General features: G+C 45.2%; 1 protein-coding gene across 1 annotated transcript; it reads right to left on the bottom strand.

Moving 5' to 3' along the window:
* Window positions 1-11,195: 11,195 nt before the first annotated feature.
* T265_15668 (hypothetical protein) lies at window positions 11,196-23,089 on the bottom strand (the record flags this gene model as incomplete). Its single annotated transcript, XM_009178910.1, is given in 6 exon segments — window positions 11,196-11,394; window positions 13,167-13,430; window positions 13,621-13,824; window positions 16,278-16,553; window positions 21,805-22,177; window positions 22,182-23,089. Coding segments are annotated over 5 exon segments (2,025 nt in total).
* Between the last annotated feature and the right edge of the window lie 3,452 nt (window positions 23,090-26,541).

The following is a 26,541-nucleotide window of genomic DNA, read 5'->3' as shown; positions in this document are numbered from 1 at the left end:
CTAACACATGGCTGATCAGCCACCCTCAGCCAAATGGTTTTGTTTAAATCAACAGCCAGGAGGTTATGGGTTTCAAACTCCCTGGAGTTTCGTGAGGTGTGCAGTGCTGATGATTAGCAGTAAGGTGAAACAGCCGTATAGTACATCTCGATTTTTCAGCATTGGGTGGCTTCACCGACAAGATAAGTCACCTTCGAATATGACTGAAGATCATTTTCATCAGGATAACTTTTAAAATTAGACTCTAATTAAAAACAGAGACTGACACGCTTTATTCACATTCATTGTGAGCACTCCGACGAAAGTAACAGAAGATATAGCTTTGTTCATAACAGACCTTAAAAATCGATAACCTGACCAGTGAGATGCACCAGAAACTTATATCGGTAGATCTAAAATCTGTTCAGACAATGGCGATTGCCTTTGCAGAATTAGCATGTGAAGTGATTGACCACTCAAGCCCGGAGATTGTTAACCGGTCCATTTGCACATTCAGGAACAAATACGTGGGCGGAACAAAACGGCATTTACGCCCGAAATATGCATTGCACGAGTGCCCGCCCAGACAAAAAGAGTAGCACGCCGCTTGGTCTATATATATATATATACGTACAGGAAGACACAATTCGTAGGTGAACTCGAAGACAATGAAGCGATTTACTTGAATAGGTTAGAGAGTTTGGGTTTTTCATAATGTGCAATACAGCACATCTGCGTCCGGAATAAAAATAGAGGTCTTAGCACATAACATATGAACTGTACACATTTTTTGCGGAGTACCAGACTGGGACATATGACAGAAGGATGAACAAGTAAGAACCAATTATTTGAAAACGTGGGACAGGAAAAATCTAGAAAGTGAAATCCCCACTGTTTCGTGTCTAAACAGTTGGGCAACACAGTGATTACGAAGGCGGATAAGGGTAAGGCCACTGTTGTCATGCGCAAGAGTGATTATCTACAAAAGTTCAAGCAACATCTAGCTGAGGGTCCTTACTGGGTTATCGATAATGCAAATATTACAGCTATGATGAATGGAGGTAAAGGCGAAGTTGACAGATATTTGCGGTCCGTGGTAAATCACTTAGGACAAGGTAACTGGTATCGGAGATACCCCAAAAGTGCAATCCAACCAAGGCTTTATAGCCTTCCGGAAATCCATAAATCAGATGTCCCGGTGGGACCGATAGTAGACGGAACAGGTTCCCCACCACATGATCTAGCCAGATTCTTGGTAGGTATTTTACCCCCCCCCCTGGAAAGCTAGTACTTACATTGAGAATTTGTATGAATTTTCCAACAAAGTATCGGGTTTCACCGATAAACCAGATGACATTCCTGTATATTTCGATGCCAATTTGTTATACACGAATGTGCCAAACGGGGACCATTTAGTAGTAGCTAAGCGACTGCTACTACCAGATACTATCCTTTCAGAACGGACACAGCTTACGGTAGATGAAATAGTGGAAGGTATAAAAGCATGCCTGAATCTCACCCACTTCGTTTTCGACTACGTGGTTTACACTCAAGAACAAGATCTATCAATGGGATCTCCCCTATCCCCGGTTTTGGCAAATATAATTATGGAAGCTTTTGAACCGAAAGCCTTGGCCGGATTTGCATACCCACTCAAGATATTTTGGCGTTGCGTAAATGGCACCTTCGTCGTGATCAAAAGAGACAAGTTCAGTGGGTTTTACAACTATTTGAATAACCTGAATCCACACATCAGATTTAGTAGGGAGATAGAGTTAACTTCAGGTACACCGGCCTTTTCAGACCGCATGACTTATAAGGTGGAGGGAAACTAAAGACCACAGTGTACAAGAAGCCAACTGACACTGGGGCAGTTTTGAATTACTCATCTGTCCATCCGAAGTCGGTGTTCGCCAGTATTGCCTCACAAATGTTTAGGCGTGTAAGGGCCCTATGGACAGAATAACCTGATCGGACAGCGGCCCAAATTGAAGTAAAGAACAAACTTCGGGGTAGTGGATATCCAGCCAACTTGATTAGGCGTCGATTGCGAAGGATGTTAGTACCGCTAGCGAAACCCAACAGGGAATGGATCGGGACCGCTTTATTCCATATAAACCAGGGACATCGGAGATCATTCGAAGAATTCTAAACATGGCCAACATTAGAGTAGCTTTCCAGAGGGGGAACACTCTGCGCTCTGCACTGGTGCAATTGAAGGATCGCCTCCCGGCAAACAGAACCAGGGGCTATGTCTACAAAATTAAGTGGAACGATTACACTAAGGTCTATATAGGACAGACGGCCAGGGGATTTCACATCAGAATCGAGAAGCATAGTAAAAAAAAATAAACAGGCCACTGAGAAACGCGAATAAATATCAGGTGTTACTGAAAGACTCAGCAATCGCGTAACACGCACTGGACACCGGGCACAAAATATATCTAAAAATGTTGAGGTTTTGAGGCGAGGACTACGGTCCACGTCACAGAGACTGATAGCTGATGCGGTAGAAATTGCCCAGCATCCTAGTGTTTACAGAATAGAAGGCGTGGAACTGGCAAGCGTGTGGAGAATGCTTTTGGGTCAATCAAGCTAACAAGTGTTGATGTGCTATTATCAGAAGGAAGAGTAGTCATTAGCGAACTACACTCATTTTCAAACAACTCTGGTTTTTCGAGGGACTACCTGGAACCTCGTCTGTGATGTTTCCAGGCAACTGAAAGTGCTTCACCAGGCCGCCTCATGTATCAGTCGCTACGATGTTCGAGATATCACGACGCATGCGTATTCGTAATGCACTACTCATAACCAACATTCTGCAAATGAGTGTATTTCGCTAATTTCGTGCAATTTGGTTTCAAGTAGAACATAAGTTTGACGAGAACTCGGGGACTGCGCCTACCTGATTAGCCTCAAGAAGGACGTAACCGGTCGTGGGCCGTCGACGAACTTTCAGCAACTTACGAGATTGGTCATCATCTAGATTCCATTTAACATTACCCTATCCCTCCCTCCAAATAAATCGTCACAACGCTCATAAGTCCACGAAGATCAAGAAAAAATCTACCGGTGGGACCCGAGGTGAATCATCAATTGAAGCACCTTAAAGTGGAAGATTAAGGAACAAGAGCGGGAACTAATTTGAAACTCCTCCAACATATCAATTCAAGATTTGTCAGCCACACTAGCTGTCAATGTCCGTCAGTTGGCACCCAACACTGATCTAGTATGGTAACCTGAAGAGGACATAGTGACTGGTTCCCGTCAACCTTAAAACCTGGTCAACTTGGTGGCCTGATGAAACTTGTGTCAAAAGCGAAACGTTGCCCAAGTAAAAACTACCGACTGTTTACCAAGCCTTTCTGAAAAGTAGTGTCAGTTATTTCCGTTACAATTACATTAGACACAACAACCTCATTTCGGAACTTTTAGACACAGCCATAAGATATTCTTGAGCATTAAGGATCCGATTCATACGTCACATAAACTGATCTTCGACAAATACCGCCACTTGCACACGAAATTGCCTTTGACAGAAGGGTCAAACGAACTCAGCTGAATCACGTATCTATTATGGTCTACTTTATTAGTACGTCTAGACGTAAAGCATTCTTCTCAATAGGGGAGGCTTAAAGTGAGAAGACAGCGTAGTGGAATAAGGTGCAATACTCAGCCGTTTCGGCTTCCGTGGACGTTTCTTAAGGATTTCTACAATTAATATAATATGGGGCAAGTGCAGCTTCACTTAGGTATGCCATCATGTTTTCTGAACGGTGTGTTCCTGAGATCATCTGGCAGTCAGTAGCGACCAGTGGACCCAAATGAAGTCGCACCTACCTCGTATTCAACTGTAGAAATCTCCGAGAAAAACTGCCCACTGAAACGTCGAATTGAAACAACATATCCCACCACGCTGTGTTCTGACCTTAAACTTTGCATGTTATACACCACATGGCGCTCAATCCGTTTAAAAAGATCAGAGCCGAGTTTGGTCCGGAACTTCCAAGTTTGTAAATAAGTGTTTCCAAGTCAACGGACAAGTCTATTCCAACTAAGGAACTGCGTAATTTCAAAACAACTTAGAGAGAATAGGGACTTCGTATCGCAGGAAAGACGAACCCGATACTGCGCGATACTAGGATGCTCCAGTTGTCTAACTCGAAAGATCATACAGAGAATGTAGAAGAACCATTTACTGCGAACCTGAAAGTTTTGAGAAGAGAGCATCATATATTCGAAGGACAACTCCATTCCACTGAAAAGGCAACTGGTTCAATATGTCCTATCCTCACGATGTGCAGTTCACCGTAACATAACAGTGCCCATCTCTCACCAGCCTTGTTCACTCTGGTTTATATCGACACCAACCGCTTGCAGGCAGCACAACATTCGACTTCCCCTAACTTGTCTTTGGCTTCTTGCTATGCGCGGACGCCCACGGGTTTGCTCATTCATGACCGGTAAATCCGATTCGGATGTCAGCCTCACTGTGCAGTGGTTACACGTACACTTGATCGACAGTGGTGGCTTAATGGAGATATCGTACTGTATCAAATGTGTGACACGAAGCCATTAAATAATGTTGTTCACTGGTAGAATTGAGCAAGAGGATAAACTGGCCGTCTTACAGATAGTGCTGGCACGTCACGGGGGTGGGACTGCAAGACGTATAGCCTACAGGGACTGAAGTTGGCTAAGCCAACATACCCATTGCTCAAGCGACGTTCCGACTTCGGTGAAAACAAACCTACAGTGGTGTCTTTCCAACAGAAAAACAAAGTTATGCACATGTCCTGAGGTCAGCCGCTCTGTTTAACCAAACGTCACATTGATTGGATGAACGTCGCCAGATGGTTGAGGAGTAGAAGAAGGCATGCCCTGATTGGTCAGAATGTCAGCAAATCAGGAGCGAGTATTTATAACTTGGATTCTCCACCCTCACGAAGATTCCAGCTGGTTCTTTTGGAACATTCCACGATAACCCCATAAACGCAGCTGTAATAATCTTCCTATCTCTATAAAAGGCTGTCCTCAGGCTACCGTGCCTTTTGATACACCATAGTGGGCGGACAAGAAGTCAAGAACCGAGGCAGGCGTTGCACTACCGTTCGCAAAACACCAAAGAAAACAACAAGTAAGCAGTTGAACTTCTTGACACAATGGCCAAGCTGATAGGTCCTTGAAAGATACATGAAAGCATGAAAAGTACTCACTAAAGTGGTGCTCAATGGTGTCTGCATCTCCAAACAAAGGGCTCAAGGTGGCTCAGTGGCTGAGCCGCGAAATTACTGACCAGAAGGTCCTTGGTTCGAACCCAACCTTGGCATATCGACTGCTCCTGCTCAAGCTTGGACACTCTCGCAGTACCCAAGCCTTCGTGCTTCCTTCGGATGGCATGGCAGCTAGGTACCAAAAGGGTGTCACAGCTGAACGCTGATCTACTTAGTGTCTTAAACAAAGGGGACACAGTCAGCCAGTTGATCGCGCGGTGGCTAATGAAGATGTTCGGATGCACATTCTTCACCATTTGGTGTGTGACGGAACAGCAGTCGAGGGATCAAATGTCTCGTGAGGTCGCCCCCATATAAGTCTATTTTGCTTTGCCTTGTGAGACTCTTTATATCGACAGGACGACAGTGACTACCCGAAACGAATCTACGAAATGATTTCACTTAATTTGTGAATGGTTGCTGATCCAGAAGCGGGGCCAAACTAAGTTACCATGGTCATTAACAAAGGCCTGTGTGGGAATTAGGTTTCGTACGTATATCGGTACAACCCGACAAACTAGAAATCCAGAATTCAGCGAAGAGTGGCAACCAGCACGTATGTATTCGAATTGGCGAATATGTACAGCATATGGTATATCAAAACAAGAGAATAATGAATAGAGCAATGAATAGAGCATCAGTCATGTTCATCACGTCCGCCACACCTTGAATGAGCGTGCGGGTGTTTATAGTCCAGTGATGGTCTTGACCGCAATCTTTCGGATCTTCTCGGAATGGAAACTTCAGAATCTTCACAGGTAGTACGTTCTTCAGATACAGCATTTTGTTCGGATACCACAAGATCATCTACAAAGGACTCATTAGTATTTGAAACAGCAGGAGTGCCGTTACTGACCTGACCTCTGGTATTGAACTCAACCTGGTCAATGTTTTATGGTCAATGGTCAATGGTTTATAGATTGCTCAACCTTAACCCAATGTCCTTCATTTGTTCAGCTGTTGCTTCTGCTTGTATATACTAATCCTAATGTCGTGGTGGATGGTAAGGCTATTCGAACTAAATATATGCCACTGTCCCAACCAAACGAATCGAGAGCTGACGGTGTTTTACGGGAGCATGTGCCCGAAGATTCCACCTGGCGGAAGAAATGTTTTTTTTTGCAATTATGAATAAATATACGGTTGGAATCAACCATTTTACTCGGCAAAGGAAAAAGGTATGTTCCAGAGACCTAATTGGGATAAGGTTTCTCCTTCAGGACAGCTGTTTATGAATAACTGAGCTAGAAGTTTGTATTTGATGGAATATAATAAGTCCAACAACTGGACAGGAAACGATATCTTCGCTAGTTCCTTAAAGGAATTCAGCAGATAAGTATCTTTCCATTGGAGTTGGGTATCCAGCTAGACTGCATGTTTCAACAACAGCTGCGTGAAGAGAAAATTAGGATCGTGGTATCGGATTTTACCATCTACCACACCATGGAGACGCTGGACACATAATCCCGTTGCATCGCTTCACGCCTAAATTCGATCAGGCTTAGACAGAAGGACCAAGCTTGAACGACCATGATCAGTGCATACGCTTTAGCGGGTTCTTTGATCCGACCACGAATACAACTTATGCGTCAAAGTCGACACACTAGTGCGGTCACTTCCGAAAACCGGTAAGTTTCTTTTGCTGAGATAATCTAATGCACGCGTTGGTAGAAATCACTCTGTGGCCGGGTGTTCTCGGACATCGTGAAATCGGCTCTGGGGACACCGATAGTGAAAGATTTCTCAGACTCTGTGGTATCCACGCCCTTGCCAGCAACACTACGAGATTTCGCCTCGGAAAGCAACACATCACCACATGAACACATCAGCATCAACTCGCGCCGGATGTAGTTCCCAGTACACGTCCGAACAACAAGACTGGAATGGAGTTTGCAACATACAGCTCGGACATCCGGTACCTTGGTTAAAGTCTGTTGACAAGACCGTCGATCAAGCTACAGAGACGGGAGGAGGAACCAGAGAAAGTTCGTCAGGTTCGCCTTAGCCTTCCGAGTTTACCAACTAGCCGAGCCTGCGAGTGTGCTCGAATGACTGTCCTGACTACCAGCGCACAGACCAAAACCTACAAAAATGGTTTAGCAAGGTGGGATATTCCGTGCGCCAAGCCCTTGATGGTTCTAGAAGTGATTGTCAACAATGATCCTGAGCGAGAACAAAATATAGGTCAAACGGGGCTCATTGACCGCGAATGTCATGCGAAAGCCATTGACATCAGACTGGCATCTGTCGCATCTAAGATGCTGTCTGGCATTATTTTGTGGAGATTCACCGATTATCGGGAAAGGAATCAAGCTGGGTTTCGCCCTGACGAGAATGCATGGACCACATCTTACCTTGAGACAAATTATTAAGCAGCGTCACTTTCTGAAGCGTCCCACACTGGTCGTTTTTCTTTATCCGAAATCTGTGTTTGATTCTGTTGATCGTGAGAAACCTTGACGGTGTTTGTCGATCAAAGACGTCTCTTCCAAAGTTATGTCCCTTATGATGGTACTGTATGCGAACTCTTGTGGACCCGTATGAGCCTATGGCAAGCCTTCGCTTGAGTGCAACACATCCAGTAGTGTAACACAAGACTGCCTTCTCTCGCTTTTCTCTTCAACTTAGTTAATGATGTGTTTGAAATCACTGTTCACTTTTGAAACCTGAGGTCGAAACGATCCCAGGATCTTCGCTCACGGACAATTAGCATGCGAACGATATTGCTGTTGTTGGTTCAGATCCTTCAAAAATGAACACCATTTTAAATAACCCAAATGACTCTGCCTCACGGTTTGGCATGCACTTCACACCTGCAAAATGCTGCTACAAGACTGGGTTGGATCAAACCCAAACCTCGTGTGCTTGTGGTTGAGCCAATCGACGTGATAGACAAATGTTTGCCTGGGCAGTCATATAAGTTCCGATGAACTGGCTGGAGATGGAACTACTTTTCGAATCAGGAAGGTCAGGGCAGCTTTTGCCCACCTCCGACACCTATGGCATCGATGTGACATCAGTTTGTCCGGCGGTGAGATCCATACAGTTTGATTGATCAAAGACGTAGCCTCTACGTGCAGAGGACAGTGTCTGACGTTGAGTGGAAATAACCGAGGTAGGCACTGTATAACCTGAGAACAAAGTATGAGAACACTAACCAGTACCCTGAGTCGGGTCGGAACTGCCGTCTTCCTTGATTGCGGTGCCAGGACCTGTCAATAATTAATGATACTGGCGGAAATGACCCAGTCGCGCAGTCAGTGGCGCTCAGGAATCAAAGCTATCACCTTCGACGCATGGCTACCTGATTCCTGAACTTAACATGCCACTGCCTACCATGCTTGGCTGTGTTCTCCGCCTCGCGTTGATCGAAAACGTACTAAGTGGAACCAACAAACCTTCGGTACATGGTTTATAGCTAATAAACTAGACTGAACCTACACTTCTTATTTTGGGGTCTTATTCACGGCAGCTATGCACGCATTCACACACCGTTGTTGCCTCTGATCGATACGAAAAATTTAAACGTGAGTCAATCCGTTGTAGATCGATATACCACCAAATTACAAATTTGTTCAGTCAGAAGTATTTCCGAACTATTAAGTCAGTTTGGGAAATTTAGTGATTTTTCTGTTCGGTTTGTTGTATATATAGACTTCGCTGTCAGGCATTGTTGCACTTTGTGAGAAAGGCGGTAAACCACGACCAAGTTTGACCAGTTGGTACTGTGCTAAATGGTGGAGTCAACAAACTCCACACAGGAAATTGTCTGGAGCAGTGCACCCTGATGAAAAAATGGACGATGGTGATGTGTTGTCCAGAAATCCCTGAGTCCAACCGTTTGATAGCACGACACAAGGTTAGCCTCAGTTATCGCACCGCACCTTTAAGTGCACTGAGGCTTGACGCAGTTGTTGGACGGAGAGTCTCCACTTTCAATCAGCTGCGTTCTTGGATCCTCTGGACCTTTATAACAGTGAATTACACTGGACTTACAATAGATAGCTTCCAGTCGGCGGTTTCTATCTAGCTGCTAACATGCATCGTTACTTATAAACTCCCAGTAAAACAGGGTAGTGCGTCGGAACTGGGTAGCTCAGGTGACAGTTGATCTGTTCACCGGCTGACTTACACGTATCGTCACGATTTGAAGGGACAATTATAGTACGCCGTAGGGTGGGTGGACACTGGCAAAGTCTGCACGAGTGGTGATGAAATGTCCGCAAGTCAATCGCCAGGGTCGATGAACAGATCAAGTCACCCGATCGACTACCGAAAAACATTTGCTATAGACGATGTTTTAGGAGCATGTTCATCATACAGAGTGAGTGCTGCAGGGTATTCTGGTTTAACGCCGGCTGAGTTTTCCTCACGGTAATGATGCCACAACCGGAGTGGCCAATCTGGGATATGATAGGACTTGACACCAAACCTCAGATTGATGCCATTAGACCGATACAAGCACCTGAGAACATGAACACCCATCTCGTGGCTCATGTTTGGTTAAGTTCGTATTCACAATATGGTTGCAAATCTGCTGGTGTTACCAAGACTCGTTTTTGTGCAGTATTTTTAATGTACCTCCACTGTAGGTTCTTTGAAAGGTCAAGAAACCAAACTGCGAACGTTATAAGCCAATTGAAAGTCCGGTATTACGAGGTTCAGCCTTGCCATGGTGGGAAAATCCACCGACATACATTTGGCAAGACTCAGTAGAACGAGGACATTTGACGATCAGGAAAGACAAATAAAAGAGGTGGAAGCTTAACACCTGAAGAGTAATTGGTACCGGACAACACAATTCGTGATCTCCAGAGAAACCAGCAGAATAGCATGAGAACGCTAGAAACTGAAATTAAGTCACTCGATTAGCAGTACTCTGAAGGGTTTTGAGAGAATACTTGTGATAATCGACTGGAAAAAGTTTGTAACCGATTGAGAAGTCATCGTTTCAGAAGAGACTCTGCACTGGTGCAATTGAAGGATCGCCTCCCGGCAAACAGAACCAGGGACTGTGTCTACAAAATTAAGTGTAATGACTGCACCAAGGTCTATATAGGACAGACGGCCAGGGAACTACACATCAGAGTCGGAGAGCATAGTAGAAAAATAAACAGGCCGCCGAGAAACGCAGATGAATATCAAGCGTTACTGGAAGACTCGGCGAAAACGGAACACGCACTCGACACGGGACACAAAGTAGATTTAGAAAATGTTGAGGTTTGGAGGCGAGGACTATGGTCCACGTCACACAGACTGATCGCCGAGGCGGTAGAAATCGCCAAGAATCCCAGCGTTAACAGAATGGAAGGCGTGGAACTGGCTAGCGAGCTGACACGTGTTGGTGTGCGGTCATCAGAAGTAAGAGTGGCTATCATCTGAAATCAACTTGACCTCAAACCCCCTCAAACTAAATTGTCGGAGCACTTACAACCCCAGGGAAAATCTAACAGCGGCACCCGAGGTGAATCACCAAGTGAAGCACCCTGAACTGGAAGATTAGGGAACGCAAAGCGGTCGGAACTAATTTGGAACCCCTCCAACCCATCAATTCAAGATTTTGGCACCCACACTAACCGACAAGAGCCGTTAGTCGACACTCAACACTGATCTAGTTTGAAGAGGACTTACTGATTGGTTCCCCGTCTGTCTTATAACCTGGCTAATTTGGTAACCTGTTCACTTGGCCTGATGAAGCTTTTGTGTCAAAAGCGAAACGTTGCCCAAATAAAAACTACCGAATGTTTACCAAGCTCTTCTGAAAGCAATAACAATCGTTCGGCTGGAACACCCTTCGGGTGCCTAGTTGCCATGTCACCTTTAGCTTACACGGAAGCGATCGAAATGCAGGGGTTTGGTTCGAACCACAAACCTTCCGGTCAATAAACTCGCGTTTTACCCACTGAGCAATCTCGAGTACACACAAAAAACAACAATAACATTGTAAATATGAATTTATTAGTAGTGCTGAAGGTGAAGAACCAGCCTAAAGATGACGTAAACCGGGAAAACGAAAGCGCAGAAAATTTCGAGGACCGATTCGATGCTCCTGACACTATCTGGTTGGGATCGAGAAGGAGCAAATGAGTAAGACCACGATGAGAAGTGTATTAGAAACAGTCAAAGTTGTTGACAAACTGACCTAAAACAGAAAAAGGACATAAAGTTCAGAACATCCTAGAAAACACAATAATGACCAACGTCCGATTACTAGAGTATCTGCCAAGTTGAACAAAATGCGCCTACTACGAAGATATACGTAGTAGGGTGGTTTGGCGTCTTTCATCAGCTTTATTATCGAAATAGTATCGCGACTAAGTTCATACACTAGTTGGTTGATGTTCAGGTGACACAGTTGCAGACATATAGGTTGAACGTTTCGATAAAGCTTTTGAACACTAATTAGCATTTATAATTCACAAAAGGTTACCTTCACAAAATATACAATCCCATAACTGTTAGCTAGTGCGCGGTTGTGTAAGACGCGTAAGGCTGAACGAAGAATACCACGGAACGTAAGAACCTACATTGACTGGCTATCTTATAAGACGAAGTTTATAGGGACGGAAAAGTAAGCTATCGTTAGAGCTGCCGCTTTATGGAACCAGCCGATAACAAATATCGCGGCTGAAAAGAATACTGATAGCTCAATTTGTAATGATGGTCGTAGGTTTGTTCACTGGGCTGATAAATACGGTCGGAAACGTTTTACCACCAGTCGAGGTGACATCATCAGTGTGTTGAGGTCGGAAATGCGCGTGAATTGATATAGGGACAATTCGCCCACGTTGACCTTGCTTGCTCACTGGTCTTTATGGTGAATATTCCTATCAGCCTGTTGATTTACCTGTCTTCTGATTGGTGGATGTCCGTGTAGCCGTGAGATTTGACCTCTTCGATCCCTGTGCCATGACCTTTGTTCGTCTGCTTTTACAGCGAGTTCCGTTTCTTGGTCTATTGAAATGATGGCTGAGGCTGACTCACCGTTATCGTTGAGCCGGCGGTCGCTCGCCCATAGCGGTACGTAGTAAGCGTCGATTTCGATGTGTGGGCTGATTGAATCCTTTGTGGAGTACTATGCTTTTATGGGTCCTCAATCGTGTCCGCGTGCTACGATTTTCACGTTTTCTAGATTAAACTAGCGTTCTTCCCGATCTTCATATATAGATATAAGGGACAGTGAATCGTGTCTCTTGATAGTTCTATTGTGTCCCCTTATCCTTGTGCGACTTTTTGTTTTAGTCTGTCCAACATAAGATTCGTTGCAGCTCATGCAGTTGATTCGGCACCCTACTTTGTTTATTTGACTTTCCTCGATCTTGTCCTCCGATTTCCACATCAGTTTCCTCAAAATAGCAAAGAGCGCATGTTGCAAGCCCAAACAGTCTGGTTCCTTAAGAGGAGCTGCAAAAACACCGAAATGGACCTAGTTACTCCTGGGACCCTGGCGATGTGTAATGCCTAGGCTGTAGTGGTGGCAAGAGGCTTCCACCCGGATGTAATCGGTTTCTTCAAGAAGAATGGCAATTTACATGAAGAGTTCTCCGAGCCTGTAAAAACCGATTGCAAATTCCCAACAGGAAAAAAAAACAGAACGGTGTTAAACTAGCTGAGATCATACAAATATGAACTTCTGGGGACCTGGTAAATTGAGAGACATGGACTGGAGCGAAATAATGATTACAGCCCATACTCTGCTGAACGGTGCGCCCATTTATTGAGTTTCCGTATGAGAATTGGAAACTCAAAAATGACCAAGTCATCAGCAAGCGGGAGTGAGAACAGGTCCGGCAATGTTCGACTGACTGCTGAGCGCTTTAAATTATTCTGAGAAAACAATGTTACATATATGGGAACCCAGAGAAAAGAGAGATGGAGTAAGTTCGCACAACGTATGTATGAACAACAACCCACCTAATAAGACCGAATTTTCGGCGGGACAGTTGGGCATTCTTTCGCATCCAGTGTGGCATCAATCACGGGTCTGTATTCCAATGTGACTTTCCCAGTATTTACATCTTGATAAGACAAAGTGTGTTTTCGCCAATGATCACTCATTGGCTTAGCCGTCTGCCCTTCTAGAGGTTTCGAGTAGTCGAACTCATCGATACGTTTGACAAAGTCTTCACGTGCGTGCGCACCGCGCGATTCCTTGCGAGCCTCAGCGCTGACTATTGTCTGGAAAGTAAGAACGTACGGGATGTCAGTATATAACTCAGAGCAAACTGCAAGTCGAAAGGTGAAACCATGCTCTTCATATGTCCGGCTTGAACAAACACTGAATACAGTGTAGGAATGATCAGACAAGCTATGTAAATTCATATTACACATAAAATTAGCTGATATCGCAATGAGATGATGACCATACCTGAAGGGCATTTAGCATGAGGTTCTGTAGTTCCAGACCCTCTATCAGATCGGAGTTCCATATCAGACTACGGTCAGACACCTTCAAATCACCCATTCTCGAAGCATACAGGTCGTACATTCGTTTGCATCCTTCTTGAAGGGTTGGTCCATCGCGGAACACAGCAGCATACTCCTGCATTGTACGCTGCATTTCAAGACGGACCTGTGCATGAAATCAAAGAGCTGAATTGAGAAAATAGAAAACATATGGACTACAGACGGTAGAAAAGTTCTGAACTGCGAAAATCACAGTCTGACCACCAAGTCGATAGTTATGGTGCATAAACCACCCGTAAACAGCAGGGGTCTTACTGGGGGAATTCTATTTTCGATTGAATAGTCATGTGACTAAGCGGAACTTTCCTGAAAACACCTCTGCTGTATCAGTCAGTCTACGAAAAAGCCTTTCACCAGAGGGACTAGGATTCCAACCAGGTTACACCAAGTGTCTCTTTGAACGAGGGTTCCGATAGAAAACAGGCTGTTACAGGGGATGTTTGCCGACAAATTACTGCGTGCTGGGTAGGCAAATATGCGTTCATATAAAACGCATTCTGTGTTTAGGGAAGTAGGGGGGAAGACACAAATCTGACGCTAGAGTGATAGGACACTTGTCTGTGAAATACAATAGCTTAAGAAGAAGCCATTCCCAAGAGCACGCTGAATAGATGCGACAATTTTCATGAGTTGCGCAAATGAGGCCGGAATCGGCGAACATGGGCTTTGTGCGTTTTTTTATGGTCACAAAAGTTTAGAGGAGGAAGTTTGACCAAAAACTGAAAAAACGGGGCTGACGGCTATCTGGTGGGCATCAACTGGGCGAAATACCCTTTTTTCAATGGTTGTTTCGTCCTTATTATCATGAGCGGAAGGCCCGCATCAGCTTTTCACGATACAACCTAAAGAAACAAACGACACGCAATTAAGCGACAGATTTAAACCCAAACATTTGTCGGCGAGCACAGATTTCTTAACGGGAGGCTCAACCAAATCCTGGCTGAAAAACCCAAACATTTGTCGGCGAGCACAGATTTCTTAACGGGAGGCTCAACCAAATCCTGGCTGAATTCTTCGCGTGCTGCACAAAGGCCGCCTCGTGTTTCAGTTGCTGCGATACCATAAACGATAAATTAAGCCGGAATTCAGTTGAATATCTCGATAAAACCTAACTGATGCGCAAATAAGTATATTTACTGAGTTCGTACTATTTGAATTCAAAAAGAACACAAGTTTAACGGAAACTCGGAAGGCCTGCGACTACCTAATTAACTCAAAGAAGGGTGGAACCGGTCGTGGAACGTCGGAGAGTTTTCAGCAACCTTATAGCAGCTTCGCTCAAGAAGACGAATATCATTGAACAAGTTGGTCGAAATGAGCAGAAACGGATAATTATTCGCCCCAGAGGCTGTAAATTGTATTGATTCAATCTGCTACATTCTTATTTGACAATGCTTGGAAGATAGGAAGGGAAGTCTTCGCAACTTTCGTACCCATTAGACCTACCTATCGAAGATGCAGGTATCGCACTGAAAATGTGTGCCGTGCAATCTACGCGATGAAGGTTACTGTTCTGGTGCAGGTGTGCTGCTGATCATAGCCTTGGCCCGTCTACCAATACCCTATCCCAAAGGTCCAAGAGCAGGAAACTGAGAATCCCTGGTTCGAATTTCAATGCTTCTTAGCGGGCCAAATCTTACCATCACTGGATGGTTCCCATTCAAGATACCCTTTGATGGAAGAGATCGTAAGGTAATCTTGTTCCGTCTTAGGTAAACGAACCAAACAAGATGCAACAAATGAAGCGTGATTAATCCATTTTTTATAGGTGTTGTCCGCCCAAAACCGCCCGACAAAATTCGGCAACGCACAAAGGTTATTTACAATAGACTCAAACGACTTTTCGAAGACATCCACAGTCTTCTTATTGGAGTAGCCAAGTATTTAATCCGGGCGAACCACAGTGTTGTAAACCCCAAAAGAAGAACTGGTAGCATTGCAGATTCCGAAGCTTGCCCAGGAAGGACTACCATTTTGAGAATTAATTTTGTCTTGGATTGGTGTATCGAAACTAATGCAGACAAGGAAAGGTCTGTTTTCCGGTCACAATATTCAATCGATTTGCAATTAACGAGTTAGGGTTTCATCCTATTTTGCGTAAAACGTACATCGAATGGTGTGGTTTCTAGTGCTATGACAGCTAAAAGGTTTGGCACTCGCTTTCAGAAGAGAGTACACATAAGATTAGGCTCCCTTGATCACCAGAGCCTGTCACAGCGCTTGCTGGTCTTTAGAATAGCGGCTAATTTTCAAGTCAGAGGATACTATCAGTTTGAAAAACAGAAGTTTCAAGGGTGAAACAAAGCCACACTCTCGTGATTATCCCTCATCATGATCAAACGACGTTTGCAACAGACCAACTAAGGTCTGTGGAGCTAGCAGGTTAAAATGCTGGGATCATTCTCCAAAAAATACGCGCATCTTGTTCCACTTAGTATCTCGGATGGGAGACTAGAGGATTCTAAGAAAGCTATTAGAGGAAAACCGCCAGTACTACTGACATGACCTTCGGTCAGCACACCGCAGACTTACATATAAACACAAGATGACAATGCTTACCTCTGCGACAGAGTGAGATCCATTGGCGTGTCGGAGTTTGTCCAAGTTTGCGATGGAGGCCTCTCCGGAGTCAGCTTTTAGCTCAGGACCCGGATCGCCCGGACGATGCTTAGAAGCGATGTCAAGCGCACAAGATCTGCCGAAGACAACCAGATCGAGCAGAGAGTTGGCACCAAGACGATTCGCGCCATGAACCGATGCACAAGCAGCTTCACCGGCAGCATACAGTCCGGGGACAACTTTGTCCTTCTTTGTCGCAGCGTCATATGTGATCACCTATGACATATTAGAAGATACGGGTTTTCAGTTGACATATAATTTATACTGGGGGACATGAGAAACCCAAGGCTCCTAACTGGTGAGGAGGACTACAGTTGTGCACTTAATCAGAAGAGCATTCCTTGCACGACTCTGGTAACGTGTACGTAGTCAATCAGTCACACAGTAATTAGTGTGGACGATAGATCCAATCCACAATCTTGTGAACGGTTAACGTACAATGTGGCGATGAACAATTACTTACAAAAGGTAAGTCAATGTTAAGGAGAGGCTCGAATGCAATCCAAGTGCATCTCTCATTAATACTATTCTCCGATAGAATGTTGCCGCGCAAATGTCACCTCATGTTTCAGCTGAGACGAGACACTCAAAATATTGAAGTATTTTCGTCGGTACGTACAGGCAGTGGTGAAGCATTTTTTCAGCTGTGTGCTGACTGCAGGCTATTTTTATGCAGTAGATTTGCGCTCTCACCCTTTCCAAATAAAGGGCCCATGGTGAGTGCGGTAATCACGAGGGAACCAGCGCGACCCGAGTCGCAACAAGACTCGTAAGGCCACTTTTCCCTCATTGCCTCATGGTGACCTAGGAAATATTGACCCGAGAGCAGAAAACACTCCGTCATGTGCTATAACCCACAATTTTTGTAATTCTGGATTTCCAAAGTGCAATGGACTCCTTAACATGCTTGCGCAGCAAGGAAAGCCCGATCAGTATGTGAACATACTAATAATAAGTTATCAGATTTGTGGGGATTAGGGCACACAGGGGGACGAAAATGAACGTTGGAAGGTTTTTAGAACCTTAGACATTCAAATACCTGCTGCAAGAAGCCTTATTGACCTGAAGTATGTAGACGACATCGTTCTCGTCCTCGAAGGGGAGAAGCAGATGTTTTGATCAACCATCTCGTCCTTTGGCAGGCGCCCTGAGCCCACAAGATGTAAGTTCATGCTTCTGGACATGCAGTCACTTAACGTGCTATCCAAGAGACACTCGAGAGGCCTTTTATGTATTTTGGAAGTTGTACACACTCAGGGAGGGGCGAGGTGGCTTAGTAGTTAGAGCGCGAATTTAATGACCAGAAGGTCCGTGTTTCGAACCCGAGCTCTGCATCTCGAACTCTTTTGTATAGGTTTGGGCAACTTGATAGTATCCCAGCCCTCGTGCTTCCTTTGGATGGAATGATAGTTAGGCACCGAAGGGGTGCTACGGCTGATTCGGTCAACAAGAAAAAAGAAAGCGGTCAGCTATAGCGCCCTCCGGTGCCCAGCTACCATGCCACCCGAAGGAAGCACCAGGGCTGGGATACTACCAAGTTGCCCAAGCCTAGACAGGGGAAGTCGAGAGGCGGAGGTCGGATTCGAACCACGGACCTTCCGGTCAGTTAATTCGCGCTCCAACCATTTAGGCCATCTCGTCCAGCCAACAAGAAGCATTATGTAGTGATTCTGGCAGATAAAATGAATACTCAGGTTCACGGGCTAATTTCTGAGGAAGCACATATTGATAACTGATTCGGAGTTGACGCCATTCGCAAAGATATTGGGAAGAAGACTCTTCAAATGCGTTGGACTTCATTGACTTCTGGCCAGCGCAAACATACAGCACAAGCGATCACATCGTGATTCGGAAGCCACTAACAATCAGTAACCGATGGTGAGCTTCGGTTATCATTTTGGAATCCATCTCTACACACTGATCACGTTATATGGGTACAGGAATCTATTCACTCTCCCCTAGAGCGCGCCGGCTGATGCAAAGGCATTCGGTACACCACCTGCAAAGCGTCTCTGTAGCCTGCTGACAAGCTCCCAGAATTCGATGGGCACAATGATGATTTGAGTGACGACTGGAGAAAAGTGGAAAATCCCAGAATTTAAAACCGCCTGCCCGAGACCGCACGCACAACCTAATAAAACTAGACATCGACACGATCAGCAGCTCTCACTGAAGCCGGGAAAACTATACCAGTAACCAACGACTGCGATGGCGCGCGCAGCTCCAACGTACAATTTCATTACTTCAGCGCAACCAATCACCTGGACCAGACGGCTTGCACCCTGCACTCTTCAAAGAAGATGGCGAGTCCATCGTGGTTAACATAACGACCCTAGTACAAAATACCAGGAATGAGGAAAACTTCCGACGAAATAGAGCACCCCAACGATGATTCCCGTATTCAAAAGGGTGCAAGAAAATCATGCAAAAAACACCGAAGCATCATTCTAGTGGGTATAGGTCCCGTGGTGTTCTCTCCAAATATCGTGTGCGGGTTAGTCCGTCATTGGGAGAATCATATTCGCAAAAATCAGAATGAGTTCCGTCCAATCCGGGGTCGCATCGACCATATATTCACTCCGCGGCAAGTATTGGGACTGTGCCACTCCTTCCGACAACCAACAGTGGTCGTCTTTCCCGTTCTCAAATCTGCTTTCGACTTCGATGATCATCAGAAATTGTGGCAATGTCTGGCGACGAAGATCGACTCTTCTAAATGCTCGTTTCTTAGACAAACTTTATATGCCCCCTCGTGTGGATGCATGCGTGTTTACGGCAGATTCCCTCCTGGATTCACCACATCCATTGGTGTCAGGCAAGGATATCCCCTGTTGCCAGTTCTCTTCAACCTCATAATCGATAGGCTGCTTGAATCTTCTTTACCTGCCTTTAACACTTCGGGAAGCGTAATACTCTCGGGGCATTTGATCACTGACACTGAGCATACCGACGATGTTGCTCTTTTTGGATCCGACCCTTTAGAAGTGGAAACTATTTTGAATAATTTGAATAATTCTGCTGTACATTTGCGCCTTGTGCCTGTAGTGTAAAGTGTTACTGCAAGATTGGGTGGAATGAAACACAAAGCTTGCAGGTGAACCGATCGATGTGGTAGATAAGTTCGCGTCTATCTGGGCAACTGTGTAAGTCCCGGTCGTCTGAAGAAAGACGAAATTCTAGAGTTGGGAAGGCCATGACAGCGTTTGCTAACCTCCGACAACTGTGGCATCAAAGTGACAGCTTGACTGTTGAGAGTAGAGTGTAAAACACCACTGTCCGATCTGTTTTGTTTTATGGATCAGAGAAGTGGCCGCTGCGTCTGAAAGACCTTTGAAAGCTCTGTGTTTGACCATCGGTGTCCCTGAAGCATTGTGCATGAAAGAGCTTACTAGTCACGTTAGTAAATGCCATTTTCCTGGATAAGGACCGCGGGACAAGATCAGTGGTTAGCGACCCTAACATATACGGCCTTGCCACGCAGCCATTGACGGTCTTGTATTAAAGCCATCGCCTTCACTGCGTAGCTCTTTGTCCCTGTCACGCCAGACAAACAGTAAGGTCCAGTCTCTTCGTGACGGACCACTCGCCATTAATCAACTGATTGTGCCATCCCTCATTCCCCTTATCCCCGGTAAACGAAGCTGTAGCAAATGGAACCCCCACATTTCAATGCACGGTTTGTGAGCTGAAAAACTGAAACTAACAGATATTTTGTTCACAAGGCTTTCAATTAAAATGTAGTTTTAGAGCAGTGAAGCATCAGTGTCTAAAACTGATGTTGTGCTCCTGATAATGATGTATGGTTTTGTCCGGAGCCTCTGACTCAGAAGTCTGGAACACGAGGTAGTGATTGGTAGGGTCTTGCTGAGGGACCCTTCAAGGAACAAATTACAATGATCTGACCCACTTGGCTGCAGGGGGGTGGCCTGGCCCTGGGGTGCAGGGAGTGAGACATAACCGTCTGACCTTCGAGCCACTACACACGACAGTTTCATTATCGAAGTGTGTGGGAAGCTGAGTTAAAGGTAATATAGTCCACAGAGCTATTGCAGTACTGAAACTCGACCACCACTTGGTGACAGCCTCAGGTTGGGATTGTGAACAATCCTCTTAGCTGATGGTGTTCGCACTCATCAGCGGAAGCTCGAGTCCGGGTATACGGACAAAAGATCGGGTTTCCACATTGTCTGGCGTATGACTGTCACCGACAATCTTTAACTTCACTACCAATCGGTCACTTGAATGGAAATTGAAAGGATACTCTGGCGTCCAGTTAGGTTGCCAAACATAGACAAATGACTTGCAATCCGACGTCCCTCCGCTGAGTGATGACTTGGAAAGATTAAATGTGCCGAATGGACCAACTCAATTCACAACGGGTTCTCAACCTGCCTGTCAAATATTTTGACAGAAGAGGCGAAATAATTCACGAGGTTACCGACTTTAAACACATCCATTCCACTGTTCGGTCCAACACAGGCTAGATAAAAAAATTCAACGGCGTACCGACCGCGCTCAGCATAGCTTCATGCAGCTGAACACGATCTTGCGGAAGAGGATTGAAGTTAGCTTGTGGATGTGAGGCCGAGTTTTGAAGGAAGTTATCCGTTTGGTTCCGATTCATTTCTGCACAACAGGGATTACACAAGTAATGTCCAAAAGTTGTACGCTTTTGACCACAGGTGCCTTCGAGGTGTAGTGAAACATCGATAACAAGATTTGTGAAATCGTGTGATCTGGAAACGTTCTCACGACTCACACGCCATTTTAGCTCCTCCGAGTGTACGGTGTATTGGCATCTAGTGAGCGAGAACGATGTTGGTAATCCTAAAACAAACCTCGATCACCACAACACACCAAGAATAACGTTGCCGCCTCGGAGTACAATTGAAAGCCAGACTCTGTACGCTCGATGACATGAAGAAACTCGGTCCCCGCTTGGTTCACGGAATCCGCTACTGGATTTAAATCGTGGTGGGGCAGGCTTGGTATCAGATATCTAGGACATACCTGAAACAGGCTAACCCTATTTCAGACGATAGTCGTTGGGAAGGTCAAATATTTCACCCCCCTCTCAGTCCGATGGTAAAGACCCAGGGCGTGGTCTTAGTTCATAAAGAGCAAAGACGAACGCCGACAAACATACATAGGTTGCCCTAGAGGATAGCCAGCATATGCAGATCCCTGACCTATGATGTGAAAGCTGAACGCGGATCTAAACTTCAATCGAACTGAAGCGCCACACGATACGGTGACGCATATCCAGTGAAAGCGGTCCCAAGGTACTAACTCATACAGCTTATCAACAAAGTGTAGACAAGCATGATGTTGGGCTAGTGGGACGTTGAGTATGTCAGGAAGCATGACTTCAGCAGGGAAGGCCTTATCATACACTCTGATGAGAAAACCGAAGAACATATTGGAAATATTCGGTGATCTCCAGAATAATTATAAGGATAAAACTTACCTGACCCTTGTAGTTAGTTGGTATGCCGCCCATATTATAGTGAACAGTTGGTAACACAGGGATGGGGTCGCGAGTAACATCAACCCCTGCGAAGATCTTGGCAGTTTCTGAGATACCCGGAAGACGAGCATGAAGTTGTTCCGCCGGCAAGTGTGACAACTGGAGGAAGATATGATCTTTCCTAGGACCAACACCACGGCCTTCTCGGATTTCAATCGTCATTGACCTTGACACAACGTCGCGGGAGGCCAAGTCCTTCGCATTGGGTGCATAGCGTTCCATAAACCGCTCACCTTCGCTATTAATTAGATAGCCTCCTTCACCGCGACATCCTTCAGTAATCAAGCACCCGGCACCATAAATACCTAAAAATCTACTGAGGAAGATTCCAAGTTACCTGTTGGGTGAAACTGAACGAATTCCATATCCTCATTGGGCACACCAGCCCGTGTAGCCATCGCAGTGCCATCACCGGTGCATGTATGAGCAGATGTGCAAGAAAAGTATGCTCGGCCATAGCCACTACATTTATAAAAGTTTTAATCTTCAACAAGCTAAAATACCCTGTAGCCAAGACAGTATTCTTTGCACGGAATCGATGAAGGGTACCATCCTCAAGGCATATAGCAATCACACCCCGGCAAGCACCATTCTCCATTAGAAGATCAAGTGCAAAATACTCTATGAAGTAGTTTGTATCATAACGTAACGATCGCCCATAAAGCGTGTGCAGGAGCGAGTGACCGGTCCGATCAGCGACAGCACAACAGCGATGCGCTTGACCACCTCTGCCGTAATCTATACTCTGACCGCCAAAAGCACGTTGATATATCTTCCCGTTCTCTAGACGACTGAATGGCATTCCATAATTTTCCAGCTCAATCACAGCATGTGGAGCCTGTTCACACATATAGTGAATCGCATCTTGATCACCAAGCCAATCGGACCCCTTAACGGTGTCGTACATATGATAACGCCAGTCGTCTGGTTCCATGTTCCCCAGGGCAGCATTTATTCCACCCTGGGCGGCCACCGTGTGCGAACGCGTCGGGAAAAGTTTGGTTATGCACGCGGTTTTGAAGCCTTCGTTGGCCAGACCGAATGCAGCACGGAGGCCTGCGCCCCCTGCGCCGACAACAACTGCATCAAACGTGTGATCGATGACCGTATAGTCCTTCGTTGATGATGCTTTACTGCGTAGCAAAGGGCGAGAAATCAGCCTGGCTTGATTTGCAAACGACTGAAGAGCCTTGATGTGCATGGGACGCAAGACCGAAAATGTCATTACTACCCTATCTCAAAACTGACAAGTTGAGACGGTTAGTGCTGAGGGCCAGATTAATGCGAGTTGCCCATTGGCTGAAATTCCTGTCGAGGGAAAATAACTTCCAGTCAGCCCGGCTTCACAAAAACCTCGAAAAGTAAGGCTGTTCTTCTGAACACTGCGGTTTCTCAGGACAGAAGTATCATGATCGCGCAGTGAATACACTGCTATCGACGGTAGCTCAGCAATGGAACTTCGTGGGATTCTGTACATTTGAAATGACGAATTCAATATTCTGTGGAAAATGCGCAGCAAGATAGGCACTTCATTCAAACCCGAAAATTTCACCTACCAAGGATCCAGAAGGAAATAAATTCAAATTACTTCATGTGCCAAATTACTGCGCTCGTTTTACATCGTTCATCAGCATTGCACCCAAAGTCATCAAGCTTAAAAGCTCACCTCAAACGACCCTTACAGATTAAACTGGTTCGGTATCTACTTGAAGTCTCACCAACCGACAGAAGAGTTCCAAGGAGAATTATCCTATCAGAGATTTGTGCGTACCTACGGATTCTACCATGGGATCGCCCTCTCTTGCCGCCATTTAAAGCCTAGTGTACTATTACGATGCTCATTGGGCTCATTACACACATTCACGAATGAGAAACCGGAACCAAAATGCCAGCCATTGCTTCCACGTGCCTGGTGAGTGTGGTGAGCAGCTGACTACTGTGGTATTTTGTACCCCTATTTTGCCTCCATCATAACGTTGCGTATTTTGTCAATTGAGTAACCGTTTGTGCAAAACGCGCACTTGTGCAATTTCACACAAACGTGGTCAGGCGCTTCAACTCTCTCTTTTCATTTTGCTCGCGCTTAGAGCAATAATTCGCGGGTCCCATGTGCTAACTTTAGTATCAAATATTTCAAGGCACAATCCCCAATGGAAACATGCGGCCCTGAATATATTCTAGCACATGTGTCGGGCTGCGAGATGAACGCGGTTTTGCCCGACTCGTTTAGGAGAATAGATGTATGTAAACTGCACACCTAGCGCAGCGAACTTTCTATGCGAGAATAGGCAATTGGGGCCCGTGAAGATAGGGGCAACAGGGGTGGTTGAGCATATATATAACTAATTCGCTTTGCTGTAAGTAGATCGCTTCAAAAAGATAAAAAACTGGAGGATTCCAGGACGAGAACAGCTGTAGCATTGCCTTAAGGATCATAAACTGATTCATGGATTTATAGACACGATAGAGGTTCTTTTAATAAAATTCGTGAGAGAGATCTTTCCCACACAGTACTACCCAAAAAGGAAAGAAATACCTTAATAAAGAGTAGTGAACGCTGATCTTGAAAATCTTCCCTCCGTGTTCTCGCCGTGTAATAATTGGGTCAGCGGTGAAAAACCTGTTGGCCAACCCTCGTCCAAACATGGCATAAATACGTATCAATTCACACCGTAGATAATGATACTTTAAAGGTCTGGAATTTCGTGCTTGTAGTACGGAGGAACGTCCGCTGAATCATCCGTAGCGCGACCGATGCCCTTTTGACCGATTTTTATTGGCGGTGGTGAGAAGTGCATGCCTGGAGAGAGTAAGGTATCCAACTTCTTTTTGGTGTCCATCTTCTTCCACCTCTGATCCATCCCCACCATACACGACGATGTTGGCTGCGTCACACCCGACGACATATGGACGCACTTTTTGTTATTCCGGGGAAAGTGACTGTTTCTGTGGCCACAGCTTTGCAACGTCTACATCCACTTAAATGGCTCTGACTTTGAAGCTTCTAGATTTCGTGTTGTCCGGACATACAGCCATTGACTTCAATCTGCATCCGCAGGGTCGACGTAGATGGCAAACCGTAGAGGTTCTGAAATGGATACGTGTGGAGCTCCAGTGAGGTCTAGTTCCGAAGTCTAGTAGGAAAAGTCTACATAGACTTGCGCTTCTGCTACAGCTTTGTTGAAGAAAATTCCTTAATCCATCACAGAATTTCTCCTTGGATCCCATAGGATTTAAGTTTTTGGAGAAGCAAGACGTGTGGAGTCTATTAAACGTTTTTGGAAAATCGTTCTCTATACTTAGTTTTGGTTATGCTGTCCATAAATGCATGTATGTTTGTTAAACGAGAATGTTTCGCAAGCAATCCGTTTTGCGCTAAGGATATCAGGTCATTCGTACTGATGTGATTAAAAATGGCTCACTTCACAGTGCGTTCCATCTCTTTCACGGTGTACTTGTGCGTCTAATAGGCCTGTAGCGGCCGGGAGATAGGTGGTCACCAATTTTCTAAGCTGCGCATCAATAATGCTTTCTTAAGCAAAAAAGACTGCCCTATTCTGCGACCGATGAAGCATCTGGCTAAAATGCCTCACCAGTGTACGCAACCTTTCCTTCGAGGATTTTGATGAACCTCGTCTGGCCGCAACTCGCTGAGGGAGGTCGGCTTGAGCAATCGTCAAATAACATCCTCCCAGGTGAAGACCGATTCAGAATTAGACTTCGTACTTACGCTACGCCAAGGTTCAATATGATGAGGTGAAAGGGGCAGGATGCATGAACGCATGGTGTTTACTTTGGAATACAGAAGTCGCTATTTGCTCACCCGTGGGTGATGTGTTTCAGGGAGAAGATGGGTGATCCATTCCTTCAGTGATGTCTCAGGTACATAAATAGTATGATATTCGGGCGATATCTTCCAGCATGCCCTAGTTCCGTATGTCTTATTGGTGGTTCTCTAGTTCTCAGTGATTTCACATCTTACGAAATACCAGTTTATCTTATGTCCCTAACGACTTCAGAAGTGGAGTGTGGTCTGAGTGTTTCACACACATAAGTACTATTTAGAGGGAAATCAGAGCAAATAACACGTAATAACCCTGCAAATAGAACAAACAGTAAACGAATTCGCTAAAAGATAGCTCCAGCGAAAAGTGAAACAATTTGAGCGCACCGTATCTTTATATAGCGTCGTTTGGAAGCCCTTCCGCGAACATGACGGCAAGTTATTCTGAGTAAACACCTGACTGACTTCGGTCAGCCTTCTTGTAGTTGATATGGAGTCAACTGACATTTACGTTCGGACGGGCCAAAGACAACTAGGATATTAGGGGCCTAAATAATTTCCATTTGTCATTATTCCAAGTTTTTTCGATGACATCCTTTTCTCCCCCAATCTTACTCAGCATGCTATTAGCAAAATGAGGGTGGTAACTTGCTTTTATTTCCAAGCCAATCGGGTCATCGCATTAGGCGTATGGAACTGTCATTCCAATTATAACATCATTCACCCTCCAAAAAGTACGTGTTTTAATGAAACTCTTTGGGACTGTGATATTATTTGGTCCTTGTTTTTTCCTCCTTCAGTAGTTCTGTATAACATTTAACCTTTCACATAAGGAATAATCTTGGAGCGGTAATTAATCATCGCCTACGTCTGAGACACACAATTTCACAAAT

The sequence above is a fragment of the Opisthorchis viverrini genome (genome assembly GCF_000715545.1).
Source record: "Opisthorchis viverrini unplaced genomic scaffold opera_v5_714, whole genome shotgun sequence".
Taxonomy (NCBI): Eukaryota; Metazoa; Platyhelminthes; class Trematoda; order Opisthorchiida; family Opisthorchiidae; genus Opisthorchis; species Opisthorchis viverrini.
Note: the sequence above shows the minus strand (reverse complement) of the source record. Positions and strands in the feature narration are given on the sequence as shown.